The sequence below is a fragment of the Salmo salar genome, chromosome 02 (assembly GCF_965601325.2).
Source record: "Salmo salar chromosome 02, fSalSal1, whole genome shotgun sequence".
Classification (NCBI taxonomy): Eukaryota; Metazoa; Chordata; class Actinopteri; order Salmoniformes; family Salmonidae; genus Salmo; species Salmo salar.
The window spans coordinates 5,228,710-5,245,000 of NC_138292.1; the positions used below are offsets into that span (position 1 = coordinate 5,228,710).

At 45.9% G+C, this 16,291-nt stretch overlaps 1 protein-coding gene across 4 annotated transcripts in view; it reads right to left on the reverse strand.

The window, feature by feature from the left end:
• Positions 1-16,291, reverse strand: part of LOC106572945 (F-actin-uncapping protein LRRC16A) — a 190,037-nt gene that overhangs the window by 100,667 nt on the left and 73,079 nt on the right. For all 4 annotated transcript variants that reach the window (XM_082959202.1, XM_082959203.1, XM_082959205.1 and 1 more), the window contains 2 exons: positions 8,641-8,745; positions 5,822-5,891 (listed from right to left, as the gene is read on the reverse strand). In XM_082959202.1, the coding sequence (XP_082815328.1) occupies positions 5,822-5,891; positions 8,641-8,745 (175 nt within the window). The remainder of the gene's footprint in view (positions 1-5,821; positions 5,892-8,640; positions 8,746-16,291) is intronic.

Here is a 16,291-nt window from a genome sequence, read left to right on the forward strand (position 1 = left end):
TCAGAGACATACAGGGACCAGTAGCTAGCTATTAGAGGGAACAACACACATCAGAGACATACAGGGACCAGTAGCTAGCTATTAGAGGGAACAACAACACACATCAGAGACATACAGGGACCAGTAGCTAGCTATTAGAGGGAACAACAACACACATCAGAGATATACAGGGACCAGTAGCTAGCTATTAGAGGGAACAACAACACACATCAGAGACATACAGGGACCAGTAGCTAGCTATTAGAGGGAACAACAACACACATCAGAGACATACAGGGACCAGTAGCTAGCTATTAGAGGGAACAACACACATCAGAGACATACAGGGACCAGTAGCTAGCTATTAGAGGGAACAACAACACACATCAGAGACATACAGGGACCAGTAGCTAGCTATTAGAGGGAACAACAACACACATCAGAGACATACAGGGACCAGTAGCTAGCTATTAGAGGGAACAACACACATCAGAGACATACAGGGACCAGTAGCTAGCTATTAGAGGGAACAACAACACACATCAGAGACATACAGGGACCAGTAGCTAGCTATTAGAGGGAACAACAACACACATCAGAGACATACAGGGACCAGTAGCTAGCTATTAGAGGGAACAACAACACACATCAGAGACATACAGGGACCAGTAGCTAGCTATTAGAGGATACAACAACACACATCAGAGACATACAGGGACCAGTAGCTAGCTATTAGAGGGAACAACACACATCAGAGACATACAGGGACCAGTAGCTAGCTATTAGAGGGTACAACAACACACATCAGAGACATACAGGGACCAGTAGCTAGCTATTAGAGGGAACAACACACATCAGAGACATACAGGGACCAGTAGCTAGCTATTAGAGGATACAACAACACACATCAGAGACATACAGGGACCAGTAGCTAGCTATTAGAGGGTACAACAACACACATCAGAGACATACAGGGACCAGTAGCTAGCTATTAGAGGGATACAACAACACACATCAGAGACATACAGGGACCAGTAGCTAGCTATTAGAGGGAACAACAACACACATCAGAGACATACAGGGACCAGTAGCTAGCTATTAGAGGGCAACAACACACATCAGAGACATACAGGGACCAGTAGCTAGCTATTAGAGGGAACAACAACACACATCAGAGACATACAGGGACCAGTAGCTAGCTATTAGAGGGAACAACAACACACATCAGAGACATACAGGGACCAGTAGCTAGCTATTAGAGGGAACAACAACACACATCAGAGACATACAGGGACCAGTAGCTAGCTATTAGAGGGTACAACAACACACATCAGAGACATACAGGGACCAGTAGCTAGCTATTAGAGGATACAACAACACACATCAGAGACATACAGGGACCAGTAGCTAGCTATTAGAGGGAACAACAACACACATCAGAGACATACAGGGACCAGTAGCTAGCTATTAGAGGGAACAACACACATCAGAGACATACAGGGACCAGTAGCTAGCTATTAGAGGGAACAACAACACACATCAGAGACATACAGGGACCAGTAGCTAGCTATTAGAGGATACAACAACACACATCAGAGACATACAGGGACCAGTAGCTAGCTATTAGAGGGAACAACACACATCAGAGACATACAGGGACCAGTAGCTAGCTATTAGAGGGTACAACAACACACATCAGAGACATACAGGGACCAGTAGCTAGCTATTAGAGGGAACACAACACACATCAGAGATATACAGGGACCAGTAGCTAGCTATTAGAGGATACAACAACACACATCAGAGACATACAGGGACCAGTAGCTAGCTATTAGAGGGTACAACAACACACATCAGAGACATACAGGGACCAGTAGCTAGCTATTAGAGGATACAACAACACACATCAGAGACATACAGGGACCAGTAGCTAGCTATTAGAGGGAACAACAACACACATCAGAGACATACAGGGACCAGTAGCTAGCTATTAGAGGGAACAACAACACACATCAGAGATATACAGGGACCAGTAGCTAGCTATTAGAGGGAACAACAACACACATCAGAGACATACAGGGACCAGTAGCTAGCTATTAGAGGGAACAACAACACACATCAGAGACATACAGGGACCAGTAGCTAGCTATTAGAGGGAACAACAACACACATCAGAGACATACAGGGACCAGTAGCTAGCTATTAGAGGGATACAACAACACACATCAGAGACATACAGGGACCAGTAGCTAGCTATTAGAGGGAACAACAACACACATCAGAGACATACAGGGACCAGTAGCTAGCTATTAGAGGACAACAACACACATCAGAGACATACAGGGACCAGTAGCTAGCTATTAGAGGGAACAACAACACACATCAGAGACATACAGGGACCAGTAGCTAGCTATTAGAGGGAACAACAACACACATCAGAGATATACAGGGACCAGTAGCTAGCTATTAGAGGGAACAACAACACACATCAGAGACATACAGGGACCAGTAGCTAGCTATTAGAGGGAACAACAACACACATCAGAGACATACAGGGACCAGTAGCTAGCTATTAGAGGGACAACAACACACATCAGAGACATACAGGGACCAGTAGCTAGCTATTAGAGGGTACAACAACACACATCAGAGACATACAGGGACCAGTAGCTAGCTATTAGAGGGAACAACAACACACATCAGAGACATACAGGGACCAGTAGCTAGCTATTAGAGGATACAACAACACACATCAGAGACATACAGGGACCAGTAGCTAGCTATTAGAGGGAACAACAACACACATCAGAGACATACAGGGACCAGTAGCTAGCTATTAGAGGGAACAACACACATCAGAGACATACAGGGACCAGTAGCTAGCTATTAGAGGGACACAACACACATCAGAGACATACAGGGACCAGTAGCTAGCTATTAGAGGGAACAACAACACACATCAGAGACATACAGGGACCAGTAGCTAGCTATTAGAGGGTACAACAACACACATCAGAGACATACAGGGACCAGTAGCTAGCTATTAGAGGGCAACAACACACATCAGAGACATACAGGGACCAGTAGCTAGCTATTAGAGGGAACAACAACACACATCAGAGACATACAGGGACCAGTAGCTAGCTATTAGAGGGAACAACAACACACATCAGAGACATACAGGGACCAGTAGCTAGCTATTAGAGGGAACAACACACATCAGAGACATACAGGGACCAGTAGCTAGCTATTAGAGGGATACAACACACATCAGAGATATACAGGGACCAGTAGCTAGCTATTAGAGGGAACAACACACATCAGAGATATACAGGGACCAGTAGCTATTAGAGGGTACAATCCTCTGGCTAGATCATCCACATACAATTAGACAAGAGTATTTATCCCAAATGGCACCCTATTACCTATGTAGTGAACTACTTTTGACCATGGCCTATTGGGTTGCGGTCAAAAGTAGTGCACTACATAGGTAATAGGGTGCAATTTGGGAATCAGCAAGAACACATATAGTACTGTAGCACACAGTGAGACTGCTTCAAACCAATGGTTCATTATTACACCCACAAAGACTGAAAGGCAAGAGATAATTCAGTAGCTCAACAGCGGTTTAACATTTGAAATGATTTTGCTGACTGTGGATCCTGCTGCAGTGGTATTCAATGAATCTGTGGAAAGACATCTTTATTAGATTAGGGCATGGGGGTGAGAGAGAGTGTGTGTGTGTGTGTGTTTTCTGTGCATGCATGTGTGTGAGTGCGTGACATAATTAGCCTTTTCTATTCCATCTCCTTCCTGTTCCTCTCTTCTCTCTCTCGCTTCGCCAAGTGATCCATTATATAGAGTTCTAGTGGACTCATCAGGTATACTTGGAGAGGAGGAGGCTAGAACAGCAGTGCTATGGGATGTTCACTCCAAAAACCATCAAGGCCAAAGATAGAATTCTTAAACTGACGAAGAAGAACGTTCAGCTAAATGTCACATATCTGGACCAAGAACAAGAGATGGATTGTTGCTTTAGCAGATCTGCTAAGGTTTTTAATGTTACATATTAGGACATATAGTACTATAGTGAAGAGACCATTGATGTATAGTACTATAGTAGTACTATAGTGAAGAGACCACTTTTCCTCTGTCGTTATCTCATGCTGACTAATAAAGTTGTCTTTCATATCTATTTCCACAACTGGAAGGCTAAATACATCGTGTTTACATGTCTTGCTAAAGGGCCTAAAAACAATCATCTTTGTTCTTTGACAAAACAGTAATTTTACAGATCTGTGAAAAGGGGGAGGGAATTCTCTCTCTGTGTTCTTACCTCACAGCAGCTGAGGTATAAAGACACTTCCTTTAGCCTCTGTGTTCTTACCTCACAGCAGCTGAGGTATAAAGACACTTCCTTTAGCCTCTCTGTGTTCTTACCTCACAGCAGCTGAGGTATAAAGACACTTCCTTTAGCCTCTGTGTTCTTACCTCACAGCAGCTGAGGTATAAAGACACTTCCTTTAGCCTCTCTGTGTTCTTACCTCACAGCAGCTGAGGTATAAAGACACTTCCTTTAGCCTCTGTGTTCTTACCTCACAGCAGCTGAGGTATAAAGACACTTCCTTTAGCCTCTGTGTTCTTACCTCACAGCAGCTGAGGTATAAAGACACTTCCTTTAGCCTCTCTGTGTTCTTACCTCACAGCAGCTGAGGTATAAAGACACTTCCTTTAGCCTCTGTGTTCTTACCTCACAGCAGCTGATGTCTAAAGACACTTCCTTTAGCCTCTCTGTGTTCTTACCTCACAGCAGCTGAGGTATAAAGACACTTCCTTTAGCCTCTCTGTGTTCTTACCTCACAGCAGCTGAGGTATAAATACACTTCCTTTAGCCTCTCTGTGTTCTTACCTCACAGCAGCTGAGGTATAAAGACACTTCCTTTAGCCTCTGTGTTCTTACCTCACAGCAGCTGAGGTCTAAAGACACTTCCTTTAGCCTCTCTGTGTTCTTACCTCACAGCAGCTGAGGTATAAAGACACTTCCTTTAGCCTCTCTGTGTTCTTACCTCACAGCAGCTGAGGTATAAAGACACTTCCTTTAGCCTCTCTGTGTTCTTACCTCACAGCAGCTGAGGTATAAAGACACTTCCTTTAGCCTCTCTGTGTTCTTACCTCACAGCAGCTGAGGTCTAAAGACACTTCCTTTAGCCTCTCTGTGTTCTTACCTCACAGCAGCTGAGGTCTAAAGACACTTCCTTTAGCCTCTCTGTGTTCGTACCTCACAGCAACTGAGGTATAAAGACACTTCCTTTAGCCTCTCTGTGTTCTTACCTCACAGCAGCTGAGGTATAAAGACACTTCCTTTAGCCTCTCTGTGTTCTTACCTCACAGCAGTGGAGGTCTAAAGACACTTCCTTTAGCCTCTCTGTGTTCTTACCTCACAGCAGCTGAGGTATAAAGAAACTTCCTTTAGCCTCTCTGTGTTCTTACCTCACAGCAGCTGAGGTCTAAAGACACTTCCTTTAGCCTCTCTGTGTTCTTACCTCACAACACTTCCTTTAGCCTCTCTGTGTTCTTACCTCACAGCAGCTGAGGTATAAAGACACTTCCTTTAGCCTCTCTGTGTTCTTACCTCACAGCAGCTGAGGTATAAAGACACTTCCTTTAGCCTCTCTGTATTCTTACCTCACAGCAGCTGAGGTATAAAGACACTTCCTTTAGCCTCTGTGTTCTTACCTCACAGCAGCTGAGGTCTAAAGACACTTCCTTTAGCCTCTCTGTGTTCTTACCTCACAGCAGCTGAGGTATAAAGACACTTCCTTTAGCCTCTCTGTGTTCTTACCTCACAGCAGCTGAGGTCTAAAGACACTTCCTTGATGTTGGGGTTACTGGCCAGACCGAGCAGAAGAGCTCTGCAAGGAAAACAACAATATTGTTTAATACATTTCAGGCAGACTCACTATTGGTTAGGTTTATAATAGAGACTAACATTGAAGAATCCAGTCTAGTTTACGAGATGAAGCATCCAGTCTAGTTTACGGGATGAAGCATCCAGTCTAGTTTACGGGATGAAGCATCCAGTCTAGTTTACGGGATGAAGCATCCATTCTTGTTTACGGGATGAAGCATCCTGTCTAGTTTACGGGATGAATCATCCAGTCTAGTTTACGGGATGAAGAATCCAGTCTAGTTTACGGGATGAAGAATCCAGTCTAGTTTACGGGATGAAGAATCCAGTCTAGTTCATTGGATGCTGAGAGAGTGAGATATACACACTGAGTGGACAAAACATTAGGAACCTGCTCTTTCCCTGACAGACTGACCAGGTGAATCCAGGTGAAAGTCACTTGTTAAATCCACTTCAATCAGAGTAGACGAAGGGGATGAGACTGGTCAAAGAAGGTATTTTAAGCCTTGAGATAATTGAGACATGGATAGTTTGTCACATGGGATGATGCTGGAGAGACGAAGCAGGTACGGGAAGTAACATTTAATAAATAACGGACATGGAACGAGACAGGAACAGCGTCAGCAAACAGGTAACACAAACAAAAGACAATCAAAGCAGAAGCGGGGAACAGAGCTGGGGAACTGACAAATATAGGGGAGGTAATAACAGGTGATGAGTGAGTCCAGGTGAGTCCAATATCGCTGATGCGCGTGACGAGGGAAGGCAGGTGTGCGTAATGGATGATAGGAGTGCGTGATGCAGGGGGGGGAGAGCGGGAGCAGACGTGACTGTACCCCCCCCCGGGGCGCAACTCGGCGTCCCACCTGGGCAAACCGGCTAAGACATGGGCGCTGGGCAAGCCGGTTGGGGCGTGGAAGCCCAAGGAACCGGCAGGAGCGTGAGAGCCTGGTGAGCCGGCTGAGGCAAGGAAACCTCTCGAGCCAGCCAGGGTGTGAAAGCCCGACGGGCTGGCTTAGGCACCCCCGGTTCCATCGGTGGAGGAATCCACCCTGACATCACCAACAAAACAAAAAACAAAAAAACTAAAAAAAACTCCTGGACCGGCTGGGCGAACAAAAACCTACGATCTGGCTAGGGTGTGGAAGCCCGTCGAGCTGGCTAGGGTGTGGAAGCCCGTCGAGCTGGCTAGGGTGTGGAAGCCCGTCGAGCTGGCTAGGGTGTGGAAGCCCGTCGAGCTGGCTAGGGTGTGGAAGCCCGTCGAGCTGGCTAGGGTGTGGAAGCCCGTCGAGCTGGCTAGGCACCCCTGGTTCCATCGGTGGCGACCCAGAGCCGATGCCAACATACCTCCCTGATGCTTCGTGTGGTTTGCTTCAGTATTCTTTCACATGGGATGATGCTGGAGAGACGAAGCAGGTACGGGAAGTAACATTTAATAAATAACGGACATGGAACGAGACAGGAACAGCGTCAGCAAACAGGTAACACAAACAAAAGACAATCAAAGCAGAAGCGGGGAACAGAGCTGGGGAACTGATAAATATAGAGGAGGTAATAACAGGTGATGAGTGAGTCCAGGTGAGTCCAGTATCGCTGATGTGCGTGACGAGGGAAGGCAGGTGTGTGTAATGGATGATAGGAGTGTGTGATGCAGGGCAGCCTGGGGGGGGGGGGGGGGGGGGGAAGAGCAGGAGCAGACCTGACAGTGTTAATGTATTCAGAGGGTGAATGGGCAGGACAAAAGCTTAAAGTGCCTTTGAACAGGAAGTGGTCGTAGGTGCCAGACACGTCAAGAACTGCAAGGTTGCTGGGTTTTTCACGCTCAACAGTTTCCCGTGTGTATCAAGAATGGTCCACCACCCAAAGGACATCCAGCCAACTTGACACGTCTGTGGGAAGCATTAAGAGTCAAAATGGGCCCAGCATCCCTGTGGAACACTTTCGACACCTTGTAGTCCATGCCTGACGAATTGAGGCTGTTCTGAGGGCAAAAGGGGGTGAAACTCAATATTAGGAAGGTGTTCCTAATGTTTTGTACACTCGGTGTAGCTCTAATTCCTATTATGAAAAAAAAAGAAGGAAATTATTATATTGGAGGGGAGCGTAAGAGAGAGAAGAGAGACAGAGGTGAGAAAGACAGAAAGAGGGAGATGAGAGAAAGAGGGAGATGAGAGAGAGGGAAAGTGAGAAGGAGGGACAGAAGAGATTGAGACAGAGAGGGGAAAGAGAAGAGCAGAGAGATTGAGACAGAGGGAGGAGAGAAAGACAGAGACAGAGGAGAGAAAGACAGAGACAGAGGAGAGAAAGACAGAGACAGAGGAGAGAAAGACAGACAGAGGAGAGAAAGACAGAGACAGAGGAGAGAAAGACAGAGACAGAGGAGAGAAAGACAGAGACAGAGGAGAGAAAGACAGAGACAGAGGAGAGAAAGACAGAGACAGAGGAGAGAAAGACAGAGACAGAGGAGAGAAAGACAGAGACAGAGGAGAGAAAGACAGAGACAGAGGAGAGAAAGACAGAGACAGAGGAGAGAAAGACAGAGACAGAGGAGAGAAAGACAGAGACAGAGGAGAGAAAGACAGAGACAGAGGAGAGAAAGACAGAGACAGAGGAGAGAAAGACAGAGACAGAGGAGAGAAAGACAGAGACAGAGGAGAGAAAGACAGAGACAGAGGAGAGAAAGACAGAGACAGAGGAGAGAAAGACAGAGACAGAGGAGAGAAAGACAGAGGGAGCATGATTAGTTTGCTCACTTCAAGGCCTCTGGAGGGAGTCTGGTCCCTGAAAGGTTGATGCAGCTGAGGGCCACTGCGCTGCTGAAGAAGTGCTTGAAGGATGGAGGCACATCTTTGCCTTTCCTGGAGACAAACAGAAACAGAGAGGATAGTAAGCCCACGCAACAGATGATACCTGAGAGGCCACAGTATAGTAGCCTTGTAAACCACAGTTGAATGCTGCTCTCCCGTTTCGTTTCACTTGCAGTGAAATAAAATGTGACCTCGCCAAATTAGGATGTGTTGAACGAAGCCAAGTGTAGTATACAGTGAATATTGTCACAGCTAGGAGATGTTAGGCGCAAAAGACAGTAGCCCTGATATGGCTACAGTCTTCATTATTATGGTGTATAGAAAGCCAGTAGCCCTGATATGGCTACAGTCTTCATTATTATGGTGTATAGAAAGCCAGTAGCCCCGATATGGCTGCAGTCTTCATTATTATGGTGTATAGAAAGCCAGTAGCCCTGATATGGCTACAGTCTTCATTATTATGGTGTATAGAAAGCCAGTAGCCCTGATATGGCTGCAGTCTTCATTATTATGGTGTATAGAAAGCCAGTAGCCCTGATATGGCTGCAGTCTTCATTATTATGGTGTATAGAAAGCCAGTAGCCCTGATATGGCTACAGTCTTCATTATTATGGTGTATAGAAAGCCAGTAGCCCTGATATGGCTGCAGTCTTCATTATTATGGTGTATAGAAAGCCAGTAGCCCTGATATGGCTACAGTCTTCATTATTATGGTGTATAGAAAGCCAGTAGCCCTGATATGGCTGCAGTCTTCATTATTATGGTGTATAGAAAGCCAGTAGCCCTGATATGGCTACAGTCTTCATTATTATGGTGTATAGAAAGCCAGTAGCCCTGATATGGCTGCAGTCTTCATTATTATGGTGTATAGAAAGCCAGTAGCCCTGATATGGCTGCAGTCTTCATTATTATGGTGTATAGAAAGCCAGTAGCCCTGATATGGCTGCAGTCTTCATTATTATGGTGTATAGAAAGCCAGTAGCCCTGATATGGCTGCAGTCTTCATTATTATGGTGTATAGAAAGCCAGTAGCCCTGATATGGCTACAGTCTTCATTATTATGGTGTATAGAAAGCCAGTAGCCCTGATATGGCTGCAGTCTTCATTATTATGGTGTATAGAAAGCCAGTAGCCCTGATATGGCTGCAGTCTTCATTATTATGGTGAATAGAAAGCCAGTAGCCCTGATATGGCTGCAGTCTTCATTATTATGGTGTATAGAAAGCCAGTAGCCCTGATATGACTGCAGTCTTCATTATTATGGTGTATAGAAAGCCAGTAGCCCTGATATGACTGCAGTGTTCATTATTATGGTGTATAGAAAGCCAGTAGCCCCGATATGACTGCAGTCTTCATTATTATGGTGTATAGAAAGCCAGTAGCCCTGATATGACTGCAGTCTTCATTATTATGGTGTATAGAAATCCAGTAGCCCTGATGTCTACAGTCTTCATTATTATGGTGTATAGAAAGCCGGTAGCCCTGATATGGCTACAGTCTTCATTATTATGGTGTATAGAAAGCCAGTAGCCCTGATATGGCTGCAGTCTTCATTATTATGGTGTATAGAAAGCCAGTAGCCCTGATATGGCTACAGTCTTCATTATTATGGTGTATAGAAAGCCAGTAGCCCTGATGTCTACAGTCTTCATTATTATGGTGTATAGAAAGCCAGTAGCCTTTTTATAAAACACAGCAGCTTGGCCTCCGCTCCCACAACCTCCCTTATAGGCTAGCTCTGTCCCCAGAGAGACTGTGATAGGCTAGCTCTGTCCCCAGAGAGACTGTGATAGGCTAGCTCTGTCCCCAGAGAGACTGTGATAGGCTAGCTCTGTCCCCAGAGAGACTGTGATAGGCTAGCTCTGTCCCCAGAGAGACTGTGATAGGCTAGCTCTGTCCCCAGAGAGACTGTGATAGGCTAGCTCTAACCTCAGAGAGACTGTGACGGGGTAATGATGTGAGGAGAGACTGTAACGGGGTAATGATGTGAGGAGAGACTGTAACGGGGGTAATGATGTGAGGAGAGACACTGTGACGGGGTTAATGATGTGAGGAGAGACACTGTGACGGGGTAATGATGTGAGGAGAGACACTGACGGGGTAATGATGTGAGGAGAGACTGTGACGGGGTAATGATGTGAGGAGAGACTGTGACGGGGTAATGATGTGAGGAGAGACTGTGACGGGGTAATGATGTGAGGAGAGACTGTGATGGGGTAATGATGTGAGGAGAGACTGACGGGTAATGATGTGAGGAGAGACACTGTGACGGGGTAATGATGTGAGGAGAGACACTGACGGGGTAATGATGTGAGGAGAGACTGTGATGGGGTAATGATGTGAGGAGAGACTGTGATGGGGTAATGATGTGAGGAGAGACACTGTGACGGGGTAATGATGTGAGGAGAGACACTGTGACGGGGTAATGATGTGAGGAGAGACTGTGATGGGGTAATGATGTGAGGAGAGACTGACGGGGTAATGATGTGAGGAGAGACACTGTGACGGGGTAATGATGTGAGGAGAGACTGTGACGGGGTAATGATGTGAGGAGAGACTGTGATGGGGTAATGATGTGAGGAGAGACACTGTGATGGGGTAATGATGTGAGGAGAGACACTGTGACGGGGTAATGATGTGAGGAGAGACACTGTGACGGGGTAATGATGTGAGGAGAGACACTGTGACGGGGTAATGATGTGAGGAGAGACACTGTGACGGGGTAATGATGTGAGGAGACACTGTGACGGGGTAATGATGTGAGGAGAGACACTGTGACGGGGTAATGATGTGAGGAGAGACACTGTGACGGGGTAATGATGTGAGGAGAGACACTGTGACGGGGTAATGATGTGAGGAGAGACACTGTGACGGGGTAATGATGTGAGGGAGACACTGTGACGGGGTAATGATGTGAGGAGAGACACTGTGACGGGGTAATGATGTGAGGAGAGAGTGTGACGGGGTAATGATGTGAGGAGACACTGTGACGGGGTAATGATGTGAGGAGAGACACTGTGACGGGGTAATGATGTGAGGAGAGACTGTGACGGGGTAATGATGTGAAGAGACACTGTGACGGGGTAATGATGTGAGGAGAGACACTGTGACGGGGTAATGATGTGAAGAGAGACTGTGACGGGGTAATGATGTGAGGAGAGACACTGTGACGGGGTAATGATGTGAGGAGAGACACTGTGACGGGGTAATGATGTGAGGAGAGACACTGACGGGGTAATGATGTGAGGAGAGACTGTGATGGGGTAATTTACATTTACATTTTAGTCATTTAGCAGACGCTCTTATCCAGAGCGACTTACAAATTGGTGCATTCACCTATAATATCCAGTGGAACAGCCACTTTACAATAGTGCATCTAAATCTTTTAAGGGGGGGGGGTTAGAAGGATTACTTTATCCTATCCCAGGTATTCCTTAAAGAGGTGGGGTTTCAGGTGTCTCCGGAAGGTGGTGATTGACTCCGCTGTCCTGGCGTCGTGAGGGAGCTTGTTCCACCATTGGGGTGCCAGAGCAGCGAACAGTTTTGACTGGGCTGAGCGGGAACTGTGCTTCCTCAGAGGTAGGGAGGCGAGCAGGCCAGAGGTGGATGAACGGAGTGCCCTTGTTTGGGTGTAGGGCCTGATCAGAGCCTGAAGGTACGGAGGTGCCGTTCCCCTCACAGCTCCGTAGGCAAGCACCATGGTCTTGTAGCAAGCACCATGGTCTTGTAGCGGATGCGAGACACTGTGACGGGGTAATGATGTGAGGAGAGACACTGTGATGGGGTAATGATGTGAGGAGAGACACTGTGATGGGGTAATGATGTGAGGAGAGACTGTGATGGGGTAATGATGTGAGGAGAGACACTGTGATGGGGTAATGATGTGAGGAGAGACTGTGATGGGGGTAATGATGTGAGGAGAGACACTGTGACAGGGTAATGATGTGAGGAGAGACACTGTGACGGGGTAATGATGTGAGGAGAGACACTGACGGGGTAATGATGTGAGGAGAGACTGTGATGGGGTAATGATGTGAGGAGAGACTGTGACGGGGTAATGATGTGAGGAGAGACACTGTGATGGGGTAATGATGTGAGGAGAGACTGTGACGGGGGTAATGATGTGAGGAGACACTGTGACGGGGTAATGATGTGAGGAGAGACTGTGACGTGGTAATGATGTGAGGAGAGACTGTGACGGGGTAATGATGTGAGGAGAGACTGTGACAGGGTAATACAGATTTAAACAAACAAACGTCTCTATCCTTGAACCATTACCCACTACTACTGTAGGTAATCTGACTGATATGCAAAGAGGGTACTCTGTCTACAAATCAATCTCCAGGTGTTTGACAGATAAGAGTTAGAACACTGAGAATAGAACAGTGAATAATGGTTCTAACATGCACTGCACATCCTTAGTGATGTCCGATATGTTCTGCTCAGTTCAGTAAGGACTGGACTTTTTATTTTACCTTTATTTAACCAGGTAGGCTAGTTGAGAACAAGTTCTCATTTACAACTGCGACCTGACCAAGATAAAGCAAAGCAGTGCGACACAAACAACAACACAGAGTTCCACATGGAATAAAAAAAAACATACAGTCAATAATACAATAGAAAAAGTATATTACAGTGTGTGCAAATGAGGTAGGATAAGGGAGGTAAGGCAATAAATAGGCCGTAGTGGCGAAATAATTACAATATAGCAATTAAACACAGGAGTGATGGATGTGCAGAAGATGAGTGTGCAAGTAGAGATACTGGGGTGCAAAGGAGCAAAATAAATAAAATAAATAACAGCATGGGGATGAGGTAGTTGCATGGGCTATTTACAGATGAGCTATGTAGAGGTGTAGAGACAGCTGGTGTTAAAGATAGTGAGGGAGATATGAGTCTCCAGCTTCAGTGATTTTTGCAGTTCGTTCGTGCTACGGGTGGGTGCTGCTATGGTGACCAGTGAGCTGAGATAAGGCGGGGCTTTACCTAGCAAAGACTTATAGATGACCTGGAGCCAGTGGGTTTGGCGACGAATATGTAGCGAGGACCAGCCAACGAGAGCATACAGGTCGCAGTGGTGGGTAGTATATGGGGCTTTGGTGACAAAACGGATGGCACTGTGATAGACTGCATCCAGTTTGCTGAGTAGGGTATTGGAGGCTATTTTGTAAATTAAATTACATCGCCGAACTCAAGGACCGGTAGGATAGTCAGTTTTACGAGGGTATGTTAGGCAGCATGAGTGAAAGATGCTTTGTTGAGAAATAGGAAGCCGATATTAGATTTAATTTTGGATTGGAGATGCTTAATGTGAGTCTGGAAGGAGAGTTTACAGTCTAACCAGACACCCAGGTATTTGTAGTTGTCCACATATTCTAAGTCAGAACCGTACAGAGTAGTGATGCTGGTCGGGCAGGCAGGTGCTGGCAGCGATCGGTTGAAGAGCATGCATTTAGTTTTACTTGTATTTAAGAGCAGTTGGAGGCCACGGAAGGAGAGTTGTATGGCATTGAAGCTCGTCTAGAGGTTAGTTAACACAGTGTCCAAAGAAGGGCCAGAAGTATACAGAATGGTGGTCTGTTCAGTTCAGTGAGGACAGGATGTAGTTTCACAGTAATCATATGGTCTGTTCAGTTCAGTGAGGACAGGATGTAGTTTCACAGTAATCATATGGTCTGTTCAGTTCAGTGAGGACAGGATGTAGTTTCACAGTAATCATATGGTCTGTTCAGTTCAGTGAGGACAGGATGTAGTTTCACAGTAATCATATGGTCTGTTCAGTTCAGTGAGGACAGGATGTAGTTTCACAGTAATCATATGGTCTGTTCAGTTCAGTGAGGACAGGATGTAGTTTCACAGTAATCATATGGTCTGTTCAGTTCAGTGAGGACAGGATGTAGTTTCACAGTAATCATATGGTCTGTTCAGTTCAGTGAGGACAGGATGTAGTTTCACAGTAATCATATGGTCTGTTCAGTTCAGTGAGGACAGGATGTAGTTTCACAGTAATCATATGGTCTGTTCAGTTCAGTGAGGACAGGATGTAGTTTCACAGTAATCATATGGTCTGTTCAGTTCAGTGAGGACAGGATGTAGTTTCACAGTAATCATATGGTCTGTTCAGTTCAGTGAGGACAGGATGTAGTTTCACAGTAATCATATGGTCTGTTCAGTTCAGTGAGGACAGGATGTAGTTTCACAGTAATCATATGGTCTGTTCAGTTCAGTGAGGACAGGATGTAGTTTCACAGTAATCATATGGTCTGTTCAGTTCAGTGAGGACAGGATGTAGTTTCACAGTAATCATATGGTCTGTTCAGTTCAGTGAGGACAGGATGTAGTTTCACAGTAATCCTTTTCTGGTTACCATGTCTCTATTTCCCCCAATCTAGAGAGAAGCCTTCCAACCCATTGAACCTGACACTGATATCAATACACTAACATCAATAAGGGCAGTCCAGGCTGGCATTACATTCAGCAGTGCAGAGTCTGAGTTTTACTGTGCTGCCTGGCCTCAGTGACCTCCTAAAGAGTGATGCATCAGGGATCAAATGTCAGGGGTCAAATGCCAGCTGACGGATGGCCAGCATCATGTAGCCCAAGGAATTGACTCTTCCCGTCCTGTATTTGGAGATTGAATATTGCTTACAGGACAATTCTGACCAAAGTTTACTGTTTCCTCAACTATGGACGTATATATTCAGGTTAATTTAAGGAACTGACTGGCTAAGCAACCATGCAAAATGTTCAATCTCTTCCCCTGTCTGTGAGAGCCGAGCGCTGTGAAGTGAATAGAAATCTCAGTTTTGAGTTCCAAGGCATGAAAAGAGGTCTTTCCCAGGATCAGCTTGTGAATGAGAGAGAGAGAGAGAGAGAGAGAGAGAGAGAGAGAGAGAGAGAGAGAGAGAGAGAGAGAGAGAGAGAGAGAGAGATACAGAGAGATACAGAGAGAGAGGGGTGAAAACTGCAGCGGAGGCAGAAACAGGATTGGCAGACTGCTGGTGTGTGTGAGAGAGAGTGTGTACACACCTTGTTTATTTGTACATACCCTAAGGCTGGGAGAGTGACTGAGGAGGGAGGAAGAATTTATTTACATCTTTTATTTTAACCCTTATTTTACCAGGTCATTTGACTGAGAACACGTTCTCATTTACAGCAACAACCTGGGGAATAGTTACAGGGGAGAGGAGGGGGATGAATGAGCCAATTGTAAGCTGGGGATAATTAGGTGAACATGATGGTTTGAAGGTCAGATTGGGAATTTAGCCAGGACACCAGGGTTAACACCTCTACTCTTATGATAAGAACCATGGGGTCTATAGTGACCACAGAGAGTCAGGACACCAGGGTTAACACCCCTACTCTTATGATAAGAACCATGGGGTCTATAGTGACCACAGAGAGTCAGGACACCAGGGTTAACACCCCTACTCTTATGATAAGAACCATGGGGTCTATAGTGACCACAGAGAGTCAGGACACCAGGGTTAACACCCCTACTCTTATGATAAGTACCATGGATCTATAGTGACCACAGAGAGTCAGGACACCGGGGTTAACACCCCTACTCTTATGATAAGTACCATAGGATCTATAG